At 41.2% G+C, this 21,560-nt stretch overlaps 4 protein-coding genes across 6 annotated transcripts; 2 read left to right on the top strand and 2 right to left on the bottom strand.

The window, feature by feature from the left end:
- The first annotated feature begins 732 nt into the window (after nt 1-732).
- Nucleotides 733-4,479, top strand: txnl4a (thioredoxin-like 4A). Its single transcript, XM_062528678.1, has 4 exons — nt 733-839; nt 1,333-1,505; nt 3,972-4,075; nt 4,176-4,479. Exons 2-4 carry the CDS (start codon nt 1,353-1,355, stop codon nt 4,345-4,347), a joined length of 429 nt encoding a protein of 142 aa, XP_062384662.1. The 5' UTR covers nt 733-839; nt 1,333-1,352; the 3' UTR covers nt 4,348-4,479.
- Nucleotides 4,480-4,626: 147 nt separating this feature from the next.
- LOC134072158 (heat shock factor-binding protein 1-like) lies at nt 4,627-8,384 on the bottom strand. Of its 2 annotated transcripts, none has more exons than XM_062528680.1 (5): nt 8,306-8,384; nt 7,655-7,729; nt 7,500-7,566; nt 5,900-6,006; nt 4,627-4,786 (listed from the first exon to the last, which is right to left on the bottom strand). In XM_062528680.1, the coding sequence occupies exons 2-5, from the start codon at nt 7,697-7,699 to the stop codon at nt 4,778-4,780; spliced, it is 228 nt and encodes a 75-aa protein (XP_062384664.1). In that variant the 5' UTR covers nt 7,700-7,729; nt 8,306-8,384; the 3' UTR covers nt 4,627-4,777. The 2 variants fall into 2 exon arrangements, with proteins under 2 accessions (XP_062384664.1, XP_062384665.1); XM_062528681.1 differs by having other exon boundaries at nt 8,271-8,342.
- Nucleotides 8,385-8,429: 45 nt separating this feature from the next.
- Nucleotides 8,430-14,056, top strand: neu1 (neuraminidase 1). Of its 2 annotated transcripts, none has more exons than XM_062528676.1 (6): nt 8,430-8,663; nt 8,986-9,181; nt 9,293-9,555; nt 9,725-9,907; nt 12,282-12,501; nt 12,689-14,056. In XM_062528676.1, the coding sequence occupies exons 1-6, from the start codon at nt 8,583-8,585 to the stop codon at nt 12,907-12,909; spliced, it is 1,164 nt and encodes a 387-aa protein (XP_062384660.1). In that variant the 5' UTR covers nt 8,430-8,582; the 3' UTR covers nt 12,910-14,056. The 2 variants fall into 2 exon arrangements, with proteins under 2 accessions (XP_062384660.1, XP_062384661.1); XM_062528677.1 differs by having other exon boundaries at nt 8,989-9,181.
- Nucleotides 14,057-15,129: 1,073 nt separating this feature from the next.
- On the bottom strand, nt 15,130-19,299 carry zbtb8b (zinc finger and BTB domain containing 8B). The gene is made up of 4 exons (XM_062528682.1): nt 19,188-19,299; nt 17,686-18,691; nt 16,993-17,171; nt 15,130-16,196 (listed from the first exon to the last, which is right to left on the bottom strand). The coding sequence occupies exons 2-4, from the start codon at nt 18,686-18,688 to the stop codon at nt 15,957-15,959; spliced, it is 1,422 nt and encodes a 473-aa protein (XP_062384666.1). The 5' UTR covers nt 18,689-18,691; nt 19,188-19,299; the 3' UTR covers nt 15,130-15,956.
- Between the last annotated feature and the right edge of the window lie 2,261 nt (nt 19,300-21,560).

Here is a 21,560-nt window from a genome sequence, read left to right on the forward strand (position 1 = left end):
AAATGAACCAAGGTGGGAACTACTGGCTCCGCCTATTCCGCTCAATTTCTTTTCCCTACAGTAGTCCGTCTGGAACAGCTTGATCCACCCTTGTTTACTCATTTGCAACCAGCGAGGGTGTTCCTGATAACGATTACATTGTAAGTTCCAAAGCTATCGTTGACTGCATCACAGCCTGGTATGGTAGCTGCAAACTTCTGCAAAGAGTGGAGATCAGCGCTGCATATCACAAGGAAAGGCATACCAGCTATCCAGGACCTCCAAAGCCAGAGCTAAGAGAAGGAATATGACGGAGTGGTAATCAGGTATTCAAGGTCATGGGGTCATAAGTTAATTCTCTTCCCCAATATTTAATCTATAATAAATTTCAGACCTAGCATCTGACCCTCCTGACCTGAAGTACGTTACTTTTTTAATGTCTTTATTTATTTTTAAACTTTCAGTTTTATGGGAATTATAAAACAGAAAGGTTAGAGTAGGCTACTACTTTTAAGATCTCTACAGGTAAGGTGTAGGCCTACAATTGGCACAAAAACAGGGAAAAAATGTCTTTCCAGAAGGGCCATAAAGTTGACCATTTTATTATTTTCTCTTTTTTATTTTTATTTGATTTTATTTCAAATTCAGACATGTCCTGCGAGAATGGTAAAAGAGAAAACGGGATCTAACACTTTTCAGTCGGCTAAGATAGCCAAAAAGAGAAAATGTAAGCAGACTGTTATTTTGACATGAAATAACCGGAAGTAAACGAAAACTTTTATTTGGCCTAGGCAGCTGATTCTACGTTCACGTTGGTGGTTTTAGCTAACCGCTGTTCAAGTGTATTTTTCGGCTGAAAGGTTGGTGTGACGTTGTATTCTTGTATTGACATGAACAGTTAAGGGTATATGTTGTTCCACGAGTATTTGCTGCTTTGTATAATTGTGTCGTTTATTATGGGACATTTATTTCACTAGACAAACAGAGTAGCAGCTAGGCTACCTTTTAGCCGAGATGCCGTTTCATTGGCCATGCTAGCTAACGTTAACTTACTTAACGTTATTTGTAGTAAGCTGACCATTACAGGAAATGCTTCTTCCATGTTGCAAAAAAACATGTTGCATCCTATTTTATATCTATCAAACTGATGTTCTGTCTGAAATTCCTTTAGATTTTGTCCTGTTGGAGCGATTCAACTAGACTGTTATCTATCGGATACGAAACGAAATGCTAACGTCACCGTTGCATACAGCTGTTAACGTTATATCCACACAAAGTTGATCAGTTTTTTTTGTTAAATTAGGTTACGTGATGAGTATTATGTTAATATGCTTGTTTGATATGTCTTTACAGTGTCTTCTACCTGAGTTAAGATGTCTTATATGCTTCCTCATCTACACAATGGCTGGCAAGTGGACCAGGCCATTCTCTCTGAGGAGGACCGTGTTCTAGTTATTAGGTTCGGACACGACTGGGACCCAACTTGTATGAAAATGGATGAAGTGCTTTACAGTATTGCTGAAAAGGTAGGCCTAACTTAGTAATTAGCCTTTGACATCCGTACTTTATGTTTTGTTTTGTTTTGTTTCTTTGAGCTATTGTTTGTATCCCACTGCACGATAGCTGAAAGGCTCTTTTTTTATCCTCCATGCCGGAGGATAAAAAACAGGGAGGGATTTCCGGCCATGATCAATGAACGACTTAGCCTTTAAAATAAAATTACCAAACCACCTTTTTAGGCTAAACAGATCACCAACAGAGCAGCCGTTGAGAGCAATTCACTGGGGTTATCAAAAAGGTACCGTGCTTCTATTAGGAATGAGAATGTGTCGTCATAGCCGTGAGCTGAGCTCCTCCAAACGGAGCTCCTCCCCTGGTTGGAAGGGTGGTCCTGATACCGGGCGGCAAAGAATTGTTTAAGGTCGTGTGTTGTTAACCCGGTAGGTTCTAATTCCGCACAACTTGACAATGATTGGAAATCACTGCTGTGTGAAGAACTGCCCCCGTACCTCTTCTTTGTTTTCCCACTTAAGAACTTAGCTAGATAAGAATGCCTTGCACCATTCGTACACTAAACGCGATCATGCGGTAGAGTTTTGTTTACAAGTGGCAACCGTTGCTAAGAGGAAAAGTCATGCCTTCAGGCACTCCCGGTTATCTTAACTTTGAAACGCTTTTCTTTCTTGGAATTTGCCGTTTTTACTAGATAATGCTGCCATTTCCATGGACTTTAGATATTTAAGAAATGAAACGTGTTCTACTCTGACGTCGACGTGCGCCGAATGCTGGCAGGAACCCTTCGGTCTAGCAGCTATGCGAGTTTTCAGAGGACTGAGCTACCGAAAACAATAGCAGCAAGCTAAAATTAGCAATAAATGTTTGGCTCATATATCGTGAGTACATATAATAAAGGCTGATATTTCAAACGAGCTGTCTAAAACTGGTAAATGTGTTTATATTTATGACTATAAGAGGCCCGACTTTACACTGTAACGTTTTTTAAGACAGGTGCGGGGTTGTCTTAAAGTTGCGAGGAAAATTAAGCCTACATTTAAGATCTTTGTTTTCAAGAATACCATTTGTTCTTAAGTCTTTATTCATGAATATCAAATCTTCTTAAATTTGCTCTTAAGACAAAAGATAAGAAGAAAGCACCACTTGAAGTATTTTTGTCTTAAAAAGGCTTCGTGAATCCGGCCCCTCGAGGTTTGTAGATCCTGCACCCAACCACAGCAGAAAGTCTCATAACTTTCTAACGACTTGTGGCTTTTGAACTCTTGCATAGTGTAGTAACTTTGGATGCTGGAGAGCTTCTCCAAATATCGCTGCTTTGCGCTTGGTATAAGCTTGTCCTTGTACGGTCCTTGTAGACAAGAATCTAGACTACAGTTTTGATGAGTCTCTAAACGCGACTCTTCGGAAGGCGTTGCCCCTGGCAACCAATGATACACCCTTCCAAGATGGAGGATAGGCTCAACCCCCTCCCAAATTGTCACGTGCTCGCTCATTCCTAATAGGCTGGGTTAACCCTGCCTGACCTGCCTGCGAATTTGGATTTCGCCCAGCAGCTCAGGCTAGAAACCTACACATCTATCTCCCCTGCTTCCTGCCCACAACCTTGGGCTCCAATCACAAACTAATCAAGTTGCTTTGATGGTCTGGTTTCCCAGACCAGAAGTTAACTTCTGTGGTGTACTTTGGAGAAGTAAGTTGAGCATTGCAAAATGAGTGAGAAATAACAAGTGTAAAAAAAAATGCCTATGCTCCGTGTTGCACAGATATCCACCAAAGTCCAAACACAAACCAGCCATGAAAGGTAAAATGTTTTCAATGAATTTGGTGACAGACGATATTGAGTCATAAATATACATAATGTGTCTCTTTATAGTGGCAAGCTCTGTTCTTAGTGACTTTGCATGCCTAGAAGAGGAAGCACTCATGCATCTTTTTTTTTAATCCCACCATAACTCCTTTTGAGGAAAGACAAGAACATGAATGTATCCTGAATTACTTACCTGGCTTGTCCTAGTCACTCCTATTCATCCTTGCATGGTGTTCATGTAATGCGTTGAGCTAGGTGAAGTCTTGCTTTCTCTTTATCTTAATTGTACTTTTCAGGAATACTCCTCATATCATCTTTAGACAATCTGTTGAAAATTAAAAATCCCTCTCTCTCATTTTCCCACATTCAAAGATTGAAAGATCCGTATGTAGGATCCCCCCCCCCCCCCCCCCCATGGCACCTCAGGCCGAAACACACAATATGTAAACATCAAAATCAGTTGAGGGCTGCAACTTCACTTTTTGAATGACAATATCCTGGCTGGACTACTGTTGTCAGTGAAGAAGTATTTTAAATGAGCATGATTTCTTAATGTCTAGTGACATATCAGGGCCATGTTATGATGAATTGAAATACATTTCTTACATACGGTTCCTTTTAATGTTTGTTTTAAGGAGCTGCCACAACATCATGTCGTGTCCTTCTTTAGGTGAAAAACTTTGCCGTCATATATCTAGTTGACATCACAGAGGTTCCGGATTTTAACAAGATGTACGAGTTGTACGACCCGTGTACGGTCATGTTCTTCTTCAGGTGAGCAGTTTACTATTGAAATTGATTAAGATAACGTGAGTGTCATTTGAATGAATTGCACATTATCACTATCATGTCTTAATCTACAATTGTTTCCTAGGAACAAGCACATTATGATTGATTTGGGCACAGGCAACAACAACAAGATCAACTGGACTATGGAGGACAAGCAAGAGATGATAGACATTGTTGAAACTGTGTACAGAGGAGCAAGAAAAGGAAGAGGTCTTGTTGTATCTCCAAAAGACTATTCAACAAAATACAGATACTGACTTTTCTTCTTTCTGTTTCATCTAAACCGGAAAGTTTATACTTTTTCCACCCAGTTGTCATTATACAGCCATTTCTGACCATTTCTTTCGTGTTACATTTGATCGTATGATATTAAATGCATTTGTTTTACACATGATGTGTTGGTGTATGCCATTTTAAGTTAACTGCTGTCTACCTTGAAGACTATGCAGGTGTGTTTAACTGGAGAATACAAATCTGTTAATGAGGTGTGGGCGGTTAATTGTGATTAGATTAATCATGATACTATTTCAGACATATTTGGTTCTTACAGTTAATTTTTTTATTTGATACAAAATAAAATAGAAGAATAAAAAAGTATCATTTCTGATATTTGGCAAGGCACTTATGTTTGGTATTATGAGAGAGGTAGATGTGTTTTTCTGTTCTTCTGCTGGTGAGTGTATTCCATCATGGTCTCTGGAACAAGAATGTAAAGATGGACCACTATTATGAAATGTTGAGCAGAGCAATTACAGAAGACAAATCTTTGATCAGGCTTTCAGTATGGTTACATATTCATAATATGGTTGGGTAAGCCCTTTAAGTAGTAGTTTCAAGTACAGTAAATATAACACCTGTAACAATAGAAAATTGCAAGTAGTAAAGTACTTCAATGTAGATATCTTCTGATGCATTGCTACTTTAATTTCAATTTAAAAAGAGACATTGGACAGGGACATGTGGGACATTTGCATTATATGCATGCAGGACAACCTATGAGTATAAATTGGGCACAGTAGCAGGGCCGGTTTGTTATTGTCTGCTATAGCAATATATAGTTGGTGATATTTCATTAAACTTGAAACTGATGTCTGCTAAAGACGAGACAATTTTTTTGCACAAATAATATGCGACCAATTTTGACGTTTTATTTAGTTTCTAGCTACCAATAAGACGTCTTACTTTCAAGTCTCTTCTCAATTTAAGCATTTGAATTGTCTTGTCTCTTTAACTTTCCTTTTCTGGAATTATTTGTTGAGGGGAACCGAGACACTGGAAGCCCCACACGACAAGACCCATAAGAGGTCCGTCCACATGGACGCTTTTGATATTTCAGGAACCACTTCAGCCACAATTTGGAAACTTGACAAGCTAACATCCTTTTTTTTATACAGCAGCCACATTGTCTCACATCTCCTGTAGTGCAGTTTCATTCAACTCAGGTTCACTCAATAAAATGGCTGCCAATGGAATAGTTAAAATTCAGCTGCCAATACACGCGTATGCCTATATCTTATTATGATATGATGGTTCAAGTACAAAATGCTGCCTTTGAATCACAGTCTGTGTCTGCATGCCATTTGGTGAAATTCCACTCAGCTCATTATGATCAGTTGATCAAATAAGATCATTATGGTCAAATAAGTGGCACCTATCTTTTGTGAATAATTTGTCATCTGTCTAAATGTATTCCTCAACGGCAGAGGGGTTGTAAGTATTATTATGGTTTTTAATGGTAGCTAGCAAATGACACATTTTGCCTTGAAAATAACATGGGTTACACTTATAAATAGGTCTTGCAGGTTTTACCTTAGGAGTCATTTTCTCTCCTGTTTGACATTCATCCATCCCTGCTTGTCTCATGAGGTCAGACACATTTTTTTCCAAATCACTGATGCGTGTTCCCATTTCTTCCAGTTTTGGTGTTAGGGGATTTTAAAATCAATAGTTGATACAGACAGCTTCTGCTTTAAAATGTATTAACCCATCAAAAGAAGAAACTGGGAAAACACCTTAAGAGTCATTGCACGAGAAAACCAGGCAAAACCAGCAGGAGGTAGGAAGATGGGGGTCGGCCAAATCGGCTCATACTTTGTATATGTGATAAGTATGTGGAACTATTAACAGCCATATACTTAAAACCCTCAAACTCTTTTTTGTTGTGGAGTTCTGGGGCCCCTCTCAGAGAACCTCAAAAATCCAACAATTCATGGCTGAAAATGACTGAAATTGCCATTTCTACCCTGATTATCCTGATAAAGATATGAACATGAGCTTTACATTTCCATACATTTTCATCCCTCTAAAATTGGTCATTTTTAGGAGGCATTATCTCACATTCGCAGTGGCTTTGGTGGATGGTTTTACTGTTGCTGGACAGAGGAACATCTTCTGATTCAAAAACAATTGTCGTCTAATTGGGCCGCACATAATGTGCGCCGTGCCAGGAGGGTCTTTACGGGGTTTTTTCGGGTTTTGGAGTATAATAAACCAGGTAATAATATCTCACTATAGGGTAATTTATGGTCAATTTTTGTGTCACTGTATGACAAATTGTTAAAGAAAGCTTTAATTAACTAGAAAAGCACTCAAAGAGTGCAGACCTCTGCATGCATTGTTGTTCTTGGTTGTCATACATTTGAAACTAGACTATTCAGATCGCCACGAGTGGCCATACCATGCCATTACATCGCAAACATCTGGCATAACATCTGTTTGTGATGTAATGCCATGGTATGGCCATGTGATGGCGATCTGAATATGGTTTATCATAGGCCAAAACACAGAAAATCCTGCTAAAGACCCTCCTGGCACGGCACACATTATGTGTGGCCCAATTAGACGACAATTGTTTTTGAATCAGTTGATGTTCCTTTCTCCAGCAACAGTAAAACCATCCACCAAAGCCACTGCGAATACGAGATAATGCTTCTTAAAAATGACCGAAATTTAGAGGGAGGAAAATTCTGCTTTCAGTGGTGTAGATAACCCCTCGGTGCACCTTTTGGTCTTTAAAACTATGCTACCTAGGCTCTATGGAAATATAAAGCTTATGTTCATATCTTTATCAGGATAATCAGGGTAGAAATGGCAATTTCAGTCATTTTCAGCCATGAATTGTTGGATTTTTGAGGGTCTCTGAGAGGGGTCCCAGAACTCCATAACAAAAAACAGCTGGAGGGTTTTAAGTATATGGCTGTTCATAGTTCCACATACTTATCACATATACAAAGTATGAGCCGATTTGGCCGACCCCCATCTTCCCACCTCTGCCTGGTTTTCTCATGCAATGACTCTTAATATCATGTTACAGTTCAGTCTGCACTATTTGTATCTCCTAAGAGATTGCTTTACGTGGGTCTCAATACCCCATGTAAATTGTCTGTTTACTCTCGATATAAAAGGATATTTCTTGACACAATTTGATCCGACGTTGCTTGGAACTTATGACTTAGTTGCTGCATGGTTGTTTCCATCTGTAATCATGAGAATGTAGAATGACAGATCCTTAGAGGTTTCACTGGAAGCATATTACTAGAAAAATGTAAGGTGAAGCAAACTTGCCAGTGTTGTTAAGTCTTGTGCTGCCTTTGAGTTGGGTTTATCCATAGTGTTTGTATGATGATAGTGTTGGTAAGCCTATGTCATATAAGAAGAGTAGTTGGCAACATATAATCCAGTTTGTTATACTTATAGGGCAAGTCATTGGGTAAAAAAACACATTCATTAAGCAAAAACTATGATATTTGAAATGTTTACATCTGAAAGCAACAGATTCAGTAAAGTTCATTCAGGAATTCCTCATGAGTTTCATAGCACACACATAAAATGTATAGCCAAAATGAAACAAGAAACATTGCCTACAGAAGTCTCTGTCTAACCAAAGATCTTGAATAACTAACACCACTTCTCTGGTCTGTAGAGAAAATAATAGGCAGAATTGTAGGCTGACATTCTGCATCACAACAACATGGGCTCAGCCCAACTAGGCTACAATACAAATACAATGATAAACAATCTTCACCAAAAGTATGACTAGCCTACTTTTAGTGGAACTGAAACTAACTGGATGTAACACGGCCTGCTCAAAAAATAAACTACCAGTGTCTAAATGTGCACTAGATAGGCTACACGCTAAAAATAGCCTCCTGAAATGAAATCAATTCTCATGATAGCCTACCACGTAATTATTGAAATGTTAAAACGTTATTTTACCAGTTTTGACCAGACTTCCTGAAGGGACTTTGTTTTGACTGGAACTTGTCTAACTTGTCGCTGCCTACGTGTTCACGTCGTCACACCGGTCCCAGGTCAGTGCCATCTTTTGATCATGTGACTTATTGTGGTCATATGACATATTGCGCTCGGAGAACTATCGTCAGGCTGGGTGATTTAGTTGTATGCTTCTTATTTTTTGACGAAGCGTTGTCTCAGACATCTGTGCAGCCGTAGTCTGCTTTACCGAAGGTGTTTTGTGGCGTGGACAGACAGCATGGTTGGATCACTAATCTGGAAACTATTCAGCGTTACAGCAGCCTTTCTCTTTGCTGTTCTTCCGTGTGCTGATGGAGAGGTAAACGGAACTATTTGGCTAACGTGACTTTGTTATATTCAGGCCGGTCTTTAATCAGGATAGCCTTATTACCCTGTAATGTCGAGCCTGTGCATCATAGAGACATTTAATTTTAGACTTTGACAAATGCTTTGGGACAATTGGGCTGAAGTGTAAGTTTGTTTTAAGTGCGTTTTCATGCACAGTTCAGGATGGAGGCTATTCAGATGAAAATGGCAAATCCAACAACGTGATGGTTAAATGCATGGTTTCTTACACCTCTCAATCCTAAATTATTATTACATACTCCAAAATAACTAGCCTATTGGTTATGTTTTGTTAGCAGCAAATAACCCCACTAGTATTGGAGGAGTTGCTGTTATGGGTCGGTGGAGGAGCTGGACAGGTCAACACCTATCGGATTCCTTTGCTTACGTTCACGAAGCGTGGAAGCCTTCTAGCGTTCTCTGAAGCAAGAAAACAAAGTGCAGTCGATCTTGGGTCCAAGTTCATTGCCATGCGCCGCTCCACTGACAAAGGTACAACCTGAACAAAGATAACCACTTTAAGAAAAAGAGAGGAAAATCTACTGCATGAAATGAGAGGCCATTTCAGATATTCAAATATCAAATGTATTGCAATTTCCTCAGGAGCAACTTGGTCCCCCACTTCCTTCATTGTGAATGATGGCGGTATGGCTGATGGCTTGAATCTGGGCTCAGTCGTGGTAGATGAGGAGACGGGCTCTGTGCTACTCATCTACTCTCTGTGTTTCCATGAATACCACTGTAGTCCGTCCAGTACCATGCTGGTGGAGAGTCTGGATGATGGCCTCAGCTGGGGTCCTCCACGTAACCTGTCTGTCATGCTGGGGGTCAAGAGCTTTGTCGCTGGGCCAGGATTTGGCATACAGGTGCTTAAATGTAGCATGATCGGATCTATCATTCTAATACCATTGTCATTCAATTAATTATTGTATGTGTTTGAGATTCAAGGTAGGACACCACTGTAAATGTACACGATTGATTCCATTCATCAGCGTTTTAAAATGCTCCCTCACCCATTTTGTTGTCCATCTACAGAAGCAGTACCCCCCAGCTGCAGGCCGTTTGGTGGTTTGTGGTCACGGTTCAATTCCTGGAGACGGCGTCTTCTGTATCTTGAGTGATGACCATGGCAAGAAGTGGCGGTACGGGGCCACACTGAAGAGCATCCCTTATAACCAGCCCAAAAAGGCCCTGGACTTCAATCCTGACGAGTGCCAGGTGAGGGAGGGATCACCTCTGAACGCCCAAAGTGATCCAAATGGACCAAGAAATAATGTTTAAATGTTAAGATTTTCAGTTGTCTTGCTCCTGTTCTTTGCATGAAAATGGACAGTTTGTGTTTAGTAAACATAAATCGTTAAGTTAGTGCTTTTGCGAAAGGAGGAACTTGGTAATTGCAGAAATGCCACCTTGTGATCTTGGTTAATCAGAAACTAACAAGAGCCCTTTGTATTGCTTAGAATGGTGTTTTCCTAACTTTTTTTTATGGTACATTTTTTTTTTATGGTGCATAAGAGGATATGAGGATATCTTGCCGCACACTCCACAATGATATTAAGCAAACAAAAGGTACAACATGGCTGCTTATTTAAAAACTTTGAAAAATCTGTACGGTATATCTACACAGTACAGTATACAGTATATATCTACACAGTGCTGGGAAAGTAATTTAGCATGTGTCACACATGTGTTAGATCATTCAGCTATTTTTTAATATAAGACAAAGACAATGCGAGTAAACATAAACTGCAGCTTCTAAGTTCATCTGTTGAATGTAATGAGTTATTCAAAACCCTTATCACCCATGGGAAAAAGTAATTGCCCCCCTAAACCTAGGCATCTCAATCGGTCCGGACTTTGACTTGACCTTAAATTGGTTTCCCAGGCCCTGAAGCAGTAAAGCTGTCCCATATAGCAGCCACCACCGTGTTTGACTGTTCTTATTGTAGGTTGCGGCGTTAGCTTTATGCCAGAATCCAGATATAATGACACCCATGCAGTGATGGGCAGTAGCTTCACTACTTGTAGCGAAGCTACTAGCTTAGCTACATTTCTCAGTAGCTTGGTGGTAGCGTAGCTATTTTCTGAAGCAGATAGCTTTTCAGTAGCTTAGCTGTTTTTTTGACCATGTAGTGCTGTAGCTTTTACAGAAGCTACATTTTCCAGAGCATTTGTGGAGCTCACAAGTTTAATATAGCTTGTGGTAAAAATAAACTGAATGGGTAGGCCTAATTGTACTTTTAAACGTAGCACCAACATTTCAGCCAAGTGGAATGAAACTGGGATAATCAAGAGGTGAAGCTTATAGAGGTGAAAACCCACCCAACAATGAAATACTTAGAATATAGAGTTAAGAGCTTGAGTAACCCTAAAAATGTAGCTTTAAGTTTAAGGGCAGCCGTGGTGCACTGGTTAGCGCATCGGGCTTGTAACCGGAGGGTTGCCGGTTCGATCCCCGACCAGTCCACCACGGCTGAAGTGCCCTTGAGCAAGGCACCTAACCCCTCACTGCTCCCCGAGCGCCGCTGGTTGGGCAGGCAGCTCACTGCTCTGGGTTGTGTAATTCACCTCACTGTGTGTTCACTGTGTGCTGTGTGTTCACTAATTCGGTTAAATTGGGTTAAATGCAGAGAACTGAATTTCCCTCACGGGATCAAAAAAGTATATATTCTATTCTATTCTATTCTATCCTGCAAACTTAAGAAATGGGCAAATCTAATTTGGACCACATATGCACACTCGCTCAGTATAGGCCCTACCTTCCTTTCACTACATGGAGCCTGTTTTTCTCAAATTGATTTGGTTATTGTTTTTGAACTGAACATATGTTATAGCCCACATGTGTACACCAAGATAATTAAGTTACTGTATCTTATATGCTGAATTATGACTGGGTCATTGCCATATCAAGATGTTCTTTTTGGTCAGCAGTGTTTTTCATCTTGCAACTTCTTGTCTCTTTCTTACTGTGGAATCATGAACACTCACCTTAACTAAGACAATCAGCATGACGACTTTTCCCTACTGCGGAATGCAGTCATGTTATAGTGTCATGTTTGAGGTGTGATTGGTGGTTAGTAGTACTGTATGTATGTGTAGGATTCCTTGTTCAGTGTACAAGGAAGGTATTATTGATATCAATGCATTTACTCTGAGCATTTGAATGCAGATTAAATGGTCAGTTGGTCAATATGTGATTTCAATTCATGGGTTTCATCAGACCCCTCTCCACAGGTGTATAAAATCAAGCTCCGAGATTATGAATGCAGACTACATGGTGCTTGATTAATATACCTGTGGAAAGGGACCTGATGAACATGAATAGCCTACAATTTCAGGCAAATTTGTAATCTGTAAAGGTTAGGCAATTGTGAGTGTCTAGACTCTATTGACTTGTGAATGAGTTTGGTTTACCAGTTTAGTGTATCCCTCAAGACACAGTTTGGGAAACATTGGCTCACTTTAAGCTAGTCAGTCTGTAGTAAAGTAATGTGTTTAATACATTATTCTAACAGTGGTAGATATTTGATAGAACTAGGTTAATATACTAGGCAATGAAAGGCTTTCTGATAATAACCTTTTTTGTTCATAGCCAGTGGAGTTGGAGGACGGAAGTATTGTCATTAACGTCCGCAACCAGAACAACTACCACTGTCGGTGCCGAATGGTTGTGAGGAGCTTTGATGGGGGAGAGTCCTTGCCTGTGGAAGAGCTGGTCTTTGACCACGCTCTAGTGGATCCTGCTGTAGCTGCTGGGGCCCTGCAAAAGGAGGGAATCCTCTTCTTCACCAACCCATCCAATGAGCAACACAGTAAGAAAGGGAACATGGGCTCGGGGATCCTGTTTCTTTTTTTGTGACCAATTGTTTATTGAGTTTCACATGGTAAAAGAGTGGAAATCAAAAAACGATGTGTGTGTGTTTCTGTAATCGGTCATCCTTTCTCTCTCTCTCTCTCTCTCTCTCTCTCTCTCTCTCTCTCTCTCTCTCTCTCTCTCAGGAGTGAACATGACTCTGCGTTGGTCTTTCAATAAGGGTCAGTCGTGGGACAAGAAGGCTATCCAGATCTGGGCTGGTCCAAGTGGCTATTCCTCCATGACCTCATTTAGAGGTGACACTCCAGAAGATAAGAAGTACATTTATGTAATCTATGAAAAAGGAGTCAAGGACTATGATGAGACTATCTCCTTTGTGAAGGTGCACCTGTATGGGGGGCATTGAGATGGATGGATAGCATGGATAGGGAAAAGAGTAAAGGGATTTCAGAAGGAAACGAGCAGGGACTTGTAGATATTTTTCTTAATTGGAATGTTGACATCCCATAATTAGTACACAGAGCCTTCCATGAGTATTTGGTCATCTCTTGTCTCGGCTGAATGCACAGTAAACCTGTTTTGTGGGAGAACAGGTTCTGTTGCAAATCTCCTCCTGCCCAGTGCTTACAGTGCATTCAGTCTGACACACCTGAGACTGTGTTGAAATGAAAACACAGCACAGGCATGAAGGTTCAAAACAAAAGCCATTCGTCTTCTAATCTGTTGATGCATTGACATTGTCACTGTCACTGATTTCACTGTCTTAACATTTGTTTTATGTTTTGTGTTAATTGTGTAGACTACAGTCTGAGCCTAGTGGTTTTTTACCTCAGGACCAAGAGTCCTCTCGTGCACATCAAATTGAATGCATTTTAAGGGGTGAATTTCTAAGTGGAGCTTTTTCCCCCAGTTGATTGGGTAGATATTTCATTCTCTGGTGAAATGAATATTTCAGTAATTCAATTCTATTCATATCTATTTATGTTCTGGATGCAGTCAGCAGAAATGGTGGTTAAAAGTGGCATTATCATGAACTGTAATAAGCAAATATTTGGTAACATCTTATAAAAGTTTCCCCTTATTTATGTATATTTTTAGTACATTTTATTTTTAAATAGATCATCATTAATTAACTTCATACACAGCCTAAATACATCTTATGTTTCATTACCCCCAGCAAGGAATCGGGGTTTGTTTGTTTGTATGTTTGTTTGTCTGTTTGTTAGCAAGATAACTCAAAACGTTATGGATGGATTACAATGAAATGTTCAGGAAAGGTCTGAAATGACCCAAGGAAGAAACCATTACATTGTGATCCGGATCACTGTCTGGATCCAGGAGGCGGTTATGTTTTTGCTCGGTGGAGGTTTGCGCTCTGGGAGTTCTTTTCTAGTTTAAATTGCTTTAATGATATGAGGGGAAAATGTAAGGCTCCCTGTAAACATCACCTGTGAACAATCACCTCAAATGGTTCTTGATTCAGTCACTTTTTGTATATAGTGTATATTTGTTGGGCTGCCTAAACAGGATGAATAAAAGTCTTTTCCTATAAATCATTTGAGTCATGTAGATTTTATCTACATTTTTGAACAAGCTGTACAGATTTTTTTTGTTTACTATGAAAATAGCCTGGCGGGTTAAAAAGCATGCCCTGAAAACAGCACATTTAAACACTGAGCACGTTTACGTGCACTGTACGCTAAAAAAACGATTACTGGCAATGATCGGGTAAACTGGAATATACATGTCTTGAAGAAATAAAAATGTTGACAGACACCTAGGTGTGTTAAACAGATTTTTCATAAACCATTTACGGCAGTAAACTGATATCAGTTTATTCCGTTTACATGAGCACCTGAATTACAAGATAACCCGCTGATAATCTGTTTTTTAGTGTGCATGCAAGCCTGCTCATTGTATGCCATTGTAGTGTCTGAGGCTGTTCTACATAACCTGTAACCTGTACATAACCTACCTGAACTAATTACCCAAATTACACATGGTTTCCCACCATCCATCAAAGATATCTGGATTTTACATTCAATGTAAGGGATTTGGTATGCTTCAGAAGCACAAAGTTGTTAGTACTTTATTTTCTTGCATCACTTACTTGACTTTATCACCAAAGTAGTATATTATTATAACCCATGTTGTATGAAAACATTTTTATCAACAGCATAATCAGCCTATCAAATGGCCACCAGTAGAGGTCATGCAAGTGCCACTTGTGCGCGACTCTTGGGCTGCAGATCATTTCTCTAAAGGTGCCTCTCAACATCTCTCCTCGATCCTCGAGGGGCGTTCCCACTGATCTATAACTAACACTGGATAGACTATCCCATTGTTGCCGCCCCATCATTCTTTATGTAGATCAGTGGGGATCGAGGCCCGAGGAGGAAGGAAGGATGTATAAAAGACCAAATGAGAGGCACCCTATTTGTCCATCCTTCCTTCATTTGTTCCTTTCCTCCTGTCCTAACCACTCCTTCTAATTCATTTTGTGAAAGAAATTATTCATTCCATTTCAGTGAAGATATTTTTGCAAGTGCAGGCCTCAAGCCAGAGGAATTAAGGAGACACCATTATACAGATTTAGACAGAAAAACAATTAACGTTCAACATGACATTTAGTGCAATTGTATATTTCCCATGTATTTTCTTGTTTGTTTTTCAAATTCCATTACAATGTACTGTTCATGATTGAATCATCCATTCAGGATATTGATGCAACTAAATTATACAACAAAACAAAATTTCTCAGATCTAACCATAATTCCCACACTTGATTTGCACATTTCTGGTCTTAGGAATCTTAAACAACTTACTAATTAATGGAACATAGGCTACATACTCTATACACAGTATTGAGGTAGCTTCTGGTTGTTTAGTACACAGTACTACAATATGTTTGTTTTTTTGTTTGTTTGTTTTGTGGAACATACATACAGTGCCGTGTTTTCAAAAGTAAACTCCTCCCTCAATATGCTGCTCAACCATGATCAATGCACATACAGTAGTCTTACAGATTATTTGCACTCCTTTCCAAGGGTCACACGTGCTGTGCAACAGCAATGAAAATGTACACTGTATCTGGTCTCGGTTGATCTCTGCTCAGAAGTGATTAAAACAGTATCAATCATGATCAGTAAGCAAGCAACAAGAAGTTAAGATCAGCATTACTCCTTATGGATGATGTTTGCCCATGCTGCTAACAGCAAGACCTCTTGGAATAATTACCCGTTGGGAATTCCCATGCTTGTTAAATGTTTTAGGGAAATGCAGCTGTAACACAAGACTTTCTGAGTTAAGTCACTGCCTTAATGTTGACCCAGCAAGTACCCACAAGAGATATGGCTGGTCATATAGCAAGGAGCCAAATTACTTGACTTGTGTCTTATTATGGATCATTTACATCCCAATGGATGTAACAGGGAAGGGCTTGGGTGATTCTCATCAGGTTCCTCCTTCTGCCTCATTACCATCATCCATGAAGACTGGCCAATCAGGTTCTGTGTTGCTACGGTCCGAGCCCTCTGACTGGCTGCTGGGATTTGTGGAACCTGGGTCCTGTTGTGTGGTGGTGACGCAGGTACAGCCTTCACATAGGCCTGACCGTTTCAGACTGTGAGAGTTGCCATCCGTGAAGACACGCCTGCAGCCTTTACATACCACAGGCCAGTTCGCCCGATGCACCTGCCACCCAAACAATAGCGTAGGATCATGTACAGTTCACAGACACCAGTTAAAAGAAACACAACACACCGAACAGAAATAAGGTTAGGGTGCCATCATATACTAGATCCTTTGAACCTGGGCCATTAAGGGCATTGGAGTTAAACACCTTTACAGTACATTGCCAGACCAACACCTTCTCAACTATGGAGGGAGGAAGTATTGACCCTATTCATTCCAATGGCCGATGCTGGGTCAAAAATATACTTGAATGGCTGCCACCATCTAGCCACACTTTTACAAAGGAGTCAATTAGAAGACACATTACAGAGGGTCACAAATTATGTCATCTATGTAGATTGGTTAATGCTCCCAGCTTTAAAAGACTAGGAGCATCCATCAATCCGCAGACAACATACTTTTGTGTCCACCAACAATGTTGGTGGCTTGTTTGTGAAAATGTGGCCAAAAGTGAGCACAAAATGGAAAGACATTTTTAAAGATGGTGGTGGCCAATCTGGATTCTAACTGGTGAAAGGTAACCCTCCAAATCTCAACCCCCTGGCCTCAACAATCTAATCTACAAAAACAAACATCCTTACAAAATACAAGGATAATTTCCTCCTTTTGCTCTATAACTCAACCTTGGGATACACTTCTAAATGAACCTAGATAGCTATCTAAAATGGTTACGTCCAGCTACTTGAAAAATACAACTTTATGTGCAACAAATGTGATAAACGTGGTACATCATTTTAAGACATTTTTTTTTTTTTTTTTTTTTAATCTTACAATATGTTAAAGAAACAGGTCTTACACTGAGGGCGTGACTGCGAAGATGTTCCTGCCGCGTGAAGCGCTTGCCACATGTATGGCAAGGGTAAGGCCGTTCTCCAGTGTGGCAGCGGATGTGTCGCTTGAGGATGCCTCTCTGCTTGGACGTGTAGGGGCAGTACGGGCATTTATGCAGCTTGACCGACACCACCAGACCGTCCCCTGAAGCACAAACCAAGAGATACAACACAGACACAACAAATGATACAACCATGGTGCCCTTTTTTGGGGAAAAAAGGTTAACACACAAAAAACAAGGCTGCATGTTGTAAGCTTGGATTTCCTGCTGTTGCTGTTCAACAGTGTGCAGTAATTCGCCATTTTTAAAGCAGGCTAAGTTGCTAAGTGCTGGTAACAAGTTTTGGCATCACATCTTCACATTTGATATCATCTTTGAGATCATGAAAAAAAGCAAGCACTGCTGGCCACAATTACACAAGATCAGACACATACTGGGGGACACAGAGGGTGCCTCTCAACATCTCTCCTCGATCCTCGATGCTCGAGGGGCGTTCCAACTGATCTATAACTAAAACTGGATAGACTAGGATAGACTATCCCATTGTTGCCTCTCCATCATTCCTTACGTACATCAGTGAGGATCGAGGCCCGAGGAGGGAGGGAGGATGTACAAAAGCCGAATGAGCGGCACCCAAAGAATTAAGCATCCTCTCACCTGCATCCTCCCCAAACCAGTCACTGTGGATCTCCATGCTGGCCGAGCTTCCCAGGCCCATGCTCTCGTCCCCGCGCCCTGTGACTGCACCTCCTCCTACGCCTGGACTATAGTACTGCATCATCTTGGCCTGATAGCTGTCGTACTCCTGGGCGGCTGCTTCAGCACTGGTGGACAGGCTTGCTGCTAGTGTGCGGCCGTCAAAATGAGCGGACCTGGGATAGTGGCCCACTTCCTTGGGTTCTGGGGACTCCTCGTTGTCCTCATCTGGGTCGAACTCGATCTTGGGATGCACAAAGCTAAACAGCAAGTTCCCCGAGGAGCAGCCCGCTGGGTTCTCTGGGTCTCGCTTCACAGGGGGATCTACAGAGTTACCCGTGCTGAACTGCCCCCGTGAGCTCTCGCCCTCCTCTGAAGTTCTGCTACTTAAGGCAGCAGAGATGGTGGTGTTGGAGGGAGGGTTGTGAGAACACTGAGTGTCGGGCTGTGTCACTGTCCTTCCGTCTTGAGAGGTGGGAGACACGGTTATGCTGGACCCTTCAGCTGTTGTCCTGCTGTCTGCCGGCCCCTGGGCCTCCTTCTCCCGCTCTCCTCTTGCTTGCGTCTCCTGCTCCTTCCCTCGCGAGCAGATCTCCAGCGAATCGTGAATGTAACTCTTGCAGAAGTTCACCACGTCAGTCATCTGAAGATAGCTGGCAGCTGACATCACCTCAATGACATTGTCACTGCACAAATCCAGCCGGCCAGAGTACAGGAAGTCCAAGATGAGCGAAAAGGCCGTTGCAGTGACAATGTCCAATGAGGCTGTGCTGTGTCGTTGCCCACTGTCCTGCAGATAGTGGACCAGTAAGGCGCGGAAATAGCCACTCCCTGCAAACAGTATGTTCCTGTGTGCCTTGAAGACTTGGCCCTCCACAATGATGCTGCAGTCACAGAAGAAGTCTCGCTTGCGCTGCTCGTTTAGTTCGCAGAGCAGCTTAGACATGTAGCTTGGAATCTCCATGACCTTCCCCACAAACAGTCAAGACATGAAAAAGATCAACAACAACAACAACAACATAACTAGACCATCCAAAATCAGCAGGCAATATGTCACTTGATATTATTGCTAATAACACTGCACCACACACTAATGAGAACGCATGGTTGCCATGGAGTTACATTTACAACCTTGTATTTAAACAAATGCTTGGTATGGACAATGCTTGGTATTTACATGGATAGGCAAATGTATTTCCTTTCTCCATATCCTCACAACAATTCAAGCACATGATTTCTTGGTGAGGAAAACACACAACAGAATACTGCTCAAACTACATTATAAAATGAAAATGTATCCATACACTGCTCGACATAAAAAGGTCCCTTAGCAGCCTAGTGAACTTTCCATGTGGACGTTAGCAACATGTTTAAGAGTCAGTAAATCACACTTTAATTAAAGAAAAATTACCAACCCAAATAATGTAATATTATACACAGACTAAGATCTAGGGGTTACCTACCCTAAATATGTGAAGTCGTTGGTCGTCGTTAATTTCTTATATCGTTTTCAACATGTTTTTCCATTGTTATCTTATGTCAACCATTGAACAGGAACCACTTCCGGTATATGGACCACACTACTTCTGTTTCTTTCAGTGTATTAGCGGATTAAGCACCAGTCGGTGCAACACCGCCACCTACAGTATAAAATGACACAGTCCAACTGTATGCTAGAAGAAGAACGAAGGTAATGTTACTTCAGCATTCTTAATTCTGAAAGAGAGGACAGCAAGGTAGTGGTAGCCTGACAGCAGTTTGAGAAAGTTCTCTTAAAATGTATCTAGCCTTTTACTTCTCACTGTTGATTAATAGAGAAGGCTTCTCCTGCGACCTGTAGGCTAGCCTAGGGCATGTTGGAGAATTACTGTTGGCTAATAACCTTCATGGATCATGGACTAGCATACACTTCAAACAAAAAGATTTCCAGACACTCAAAACTCTGGGGAAATTTTGCCACATCAATGAGCCAAAATGACCACATAGGCCTACCTTAGTAGCCTACTGTGTGTGCTACTAAAACAGGACCAACCTGTATGGTCTCAAACACACCCATGAAAATTGTGAAGTGACTCCAGTGACTTGTTCAGGGTATGGGTCATCACTTAAGCTGGGAAATTGTACCTATATCCATCCTAACAATAAAAGGAAAGAGAGAGAACCATGCAACCTTAGGCTCTATGATGGCCTTGTACCAAAGTAAAAGTTGGTACATTTGCTTTTATATCCTGTAATTTTAAAGGGAAACTCCAGTCTAAGAACAACCTTGGGTCTACTTGTGTATGATAACGAGTAATTTGCAACCAAAGCTACATAAATTGGTGCAGTTTTGAATAAGACTGATATGCATTTACATCTGAATAGCATATAACATACTGTACCCTTTGGGGTCAACTTCACTATGTCAACATAAACCACTTTAATCCAACTAGGCCACAACGTTTTGTTGTGCCTCTTCATTCTTGGCCACAAGCTCTGTAAAACATAAATGACTGACTATTTTATATGACTGACATAAATGACTGACTATTTATTTTATATATATTTTTTTTTTATCCCTGTGTGTGTTCACTGTGTGCTGTGTGTTCGCTAATTCACGAATGGGATAGACGCAGAGACCAAATTCCTATATGCAAGTATACATGGCCAATAAGCCTGATTTAATTTGTGACTCCTCTGTATATTGTTCCTGTGATGTGATGAGCAGTATTGCCACAAGAGGGTGGAATACTAGAAGAAAGGCCAGTTTCTATTCCTTCACTGCTGACTAGTGTCCACTTCCTCACAGCAAAACAGTGGCAGTGATATAGCTTTCTCTTGCAGTTTAAAGAATGAACAAAACACAACAGAGTATAACTGCAGAGGTGAGGAGAGACGACTCACAAAGATTAACCTGTCTATGAAGGATATTTGGTCTTTTAAAAATAGCGTTGCGCTTTTGAATCACATAGGGTGCCTCTCATTCGTGTTTTATACATTCTCCCTTCCTTCCTCGGTCCTCCTCCTCACTGATCTACATAAAGAATGATGGGGCGTCAACAATGGGATAGTCTATCCAGTGTTTGTTATAGATCAGTGGGAACGAGCCTGGAGGACCGAGCATCGAGGATCGAGGAGAGAAAATGAGAGACCCCCATAAACTAAACACTCTGTCTTTCCTCTCTGTATTGCACACACAGTATGCACAGTCCACAGTCCTCAGAAGTCTGTCTTTACACCCAGGGGTCGCTGGGTGACTTATTTGTTTAGAAAATGTTCCCATGGTAAACCCAGTGCGCACAAAGGCTCTGTGGTGGCCTCCAGAAACCTCAGGGTAGGCGGATGCACATCAGCCACCATGCTCCCTCTTTGAAATCGAAAATTTATAGCACCTCATAAAACTATTCATGCCAATAATCCTTATATAGAAACCAGTATAAAGCCATTTGGAGTCCCCAGTGCCTTTAACCATTGTGCATTTTCAGAGTCAAACACACGGACCCCCTCTTACTGCTCTGCATATCTGTCTAAACAAACAGGACAGACGTTAGTTTTAAATAGTAACAAACACACTTGGCTAGATAGAAGACAACACCACACTGATTGTGTTTTTGCCGATGTTCTGCTCAGAACGTGGTTCTAAGTTGGCTGTTGGGGAGGGAGCGGGAGAAGGGGGGGGGGGGGGGTTGTTGTGGCCACGGACTGCGTTGCTGGCTTACAGCAGAGGGGAGACACTCTGATAGATGTATTGTGCTGAGCCGCTGCTCTGTCTCTCTGGGGTGCCATGCGTCTGTGTGGCGGCGCATGGCGCAGACAGGGGCAGCTGTACTTTCCCAGGACGGGAACACACACCGCAG

The sequence above is a fragment of the Sardina pilchardus genome, chromosome 24 (assembly GCF_963854185.1).
Source record: "Sardina pilchardus chromosome 24, fSarPil1.1, whole genome shotgun sequence".
NCBI classification, from domain to species: Eukaryota; Metazoa; Chordata; class Actinopteri; order Clupeiformes; family Clupeidae; genus Sardina; species Sardina pilchardus.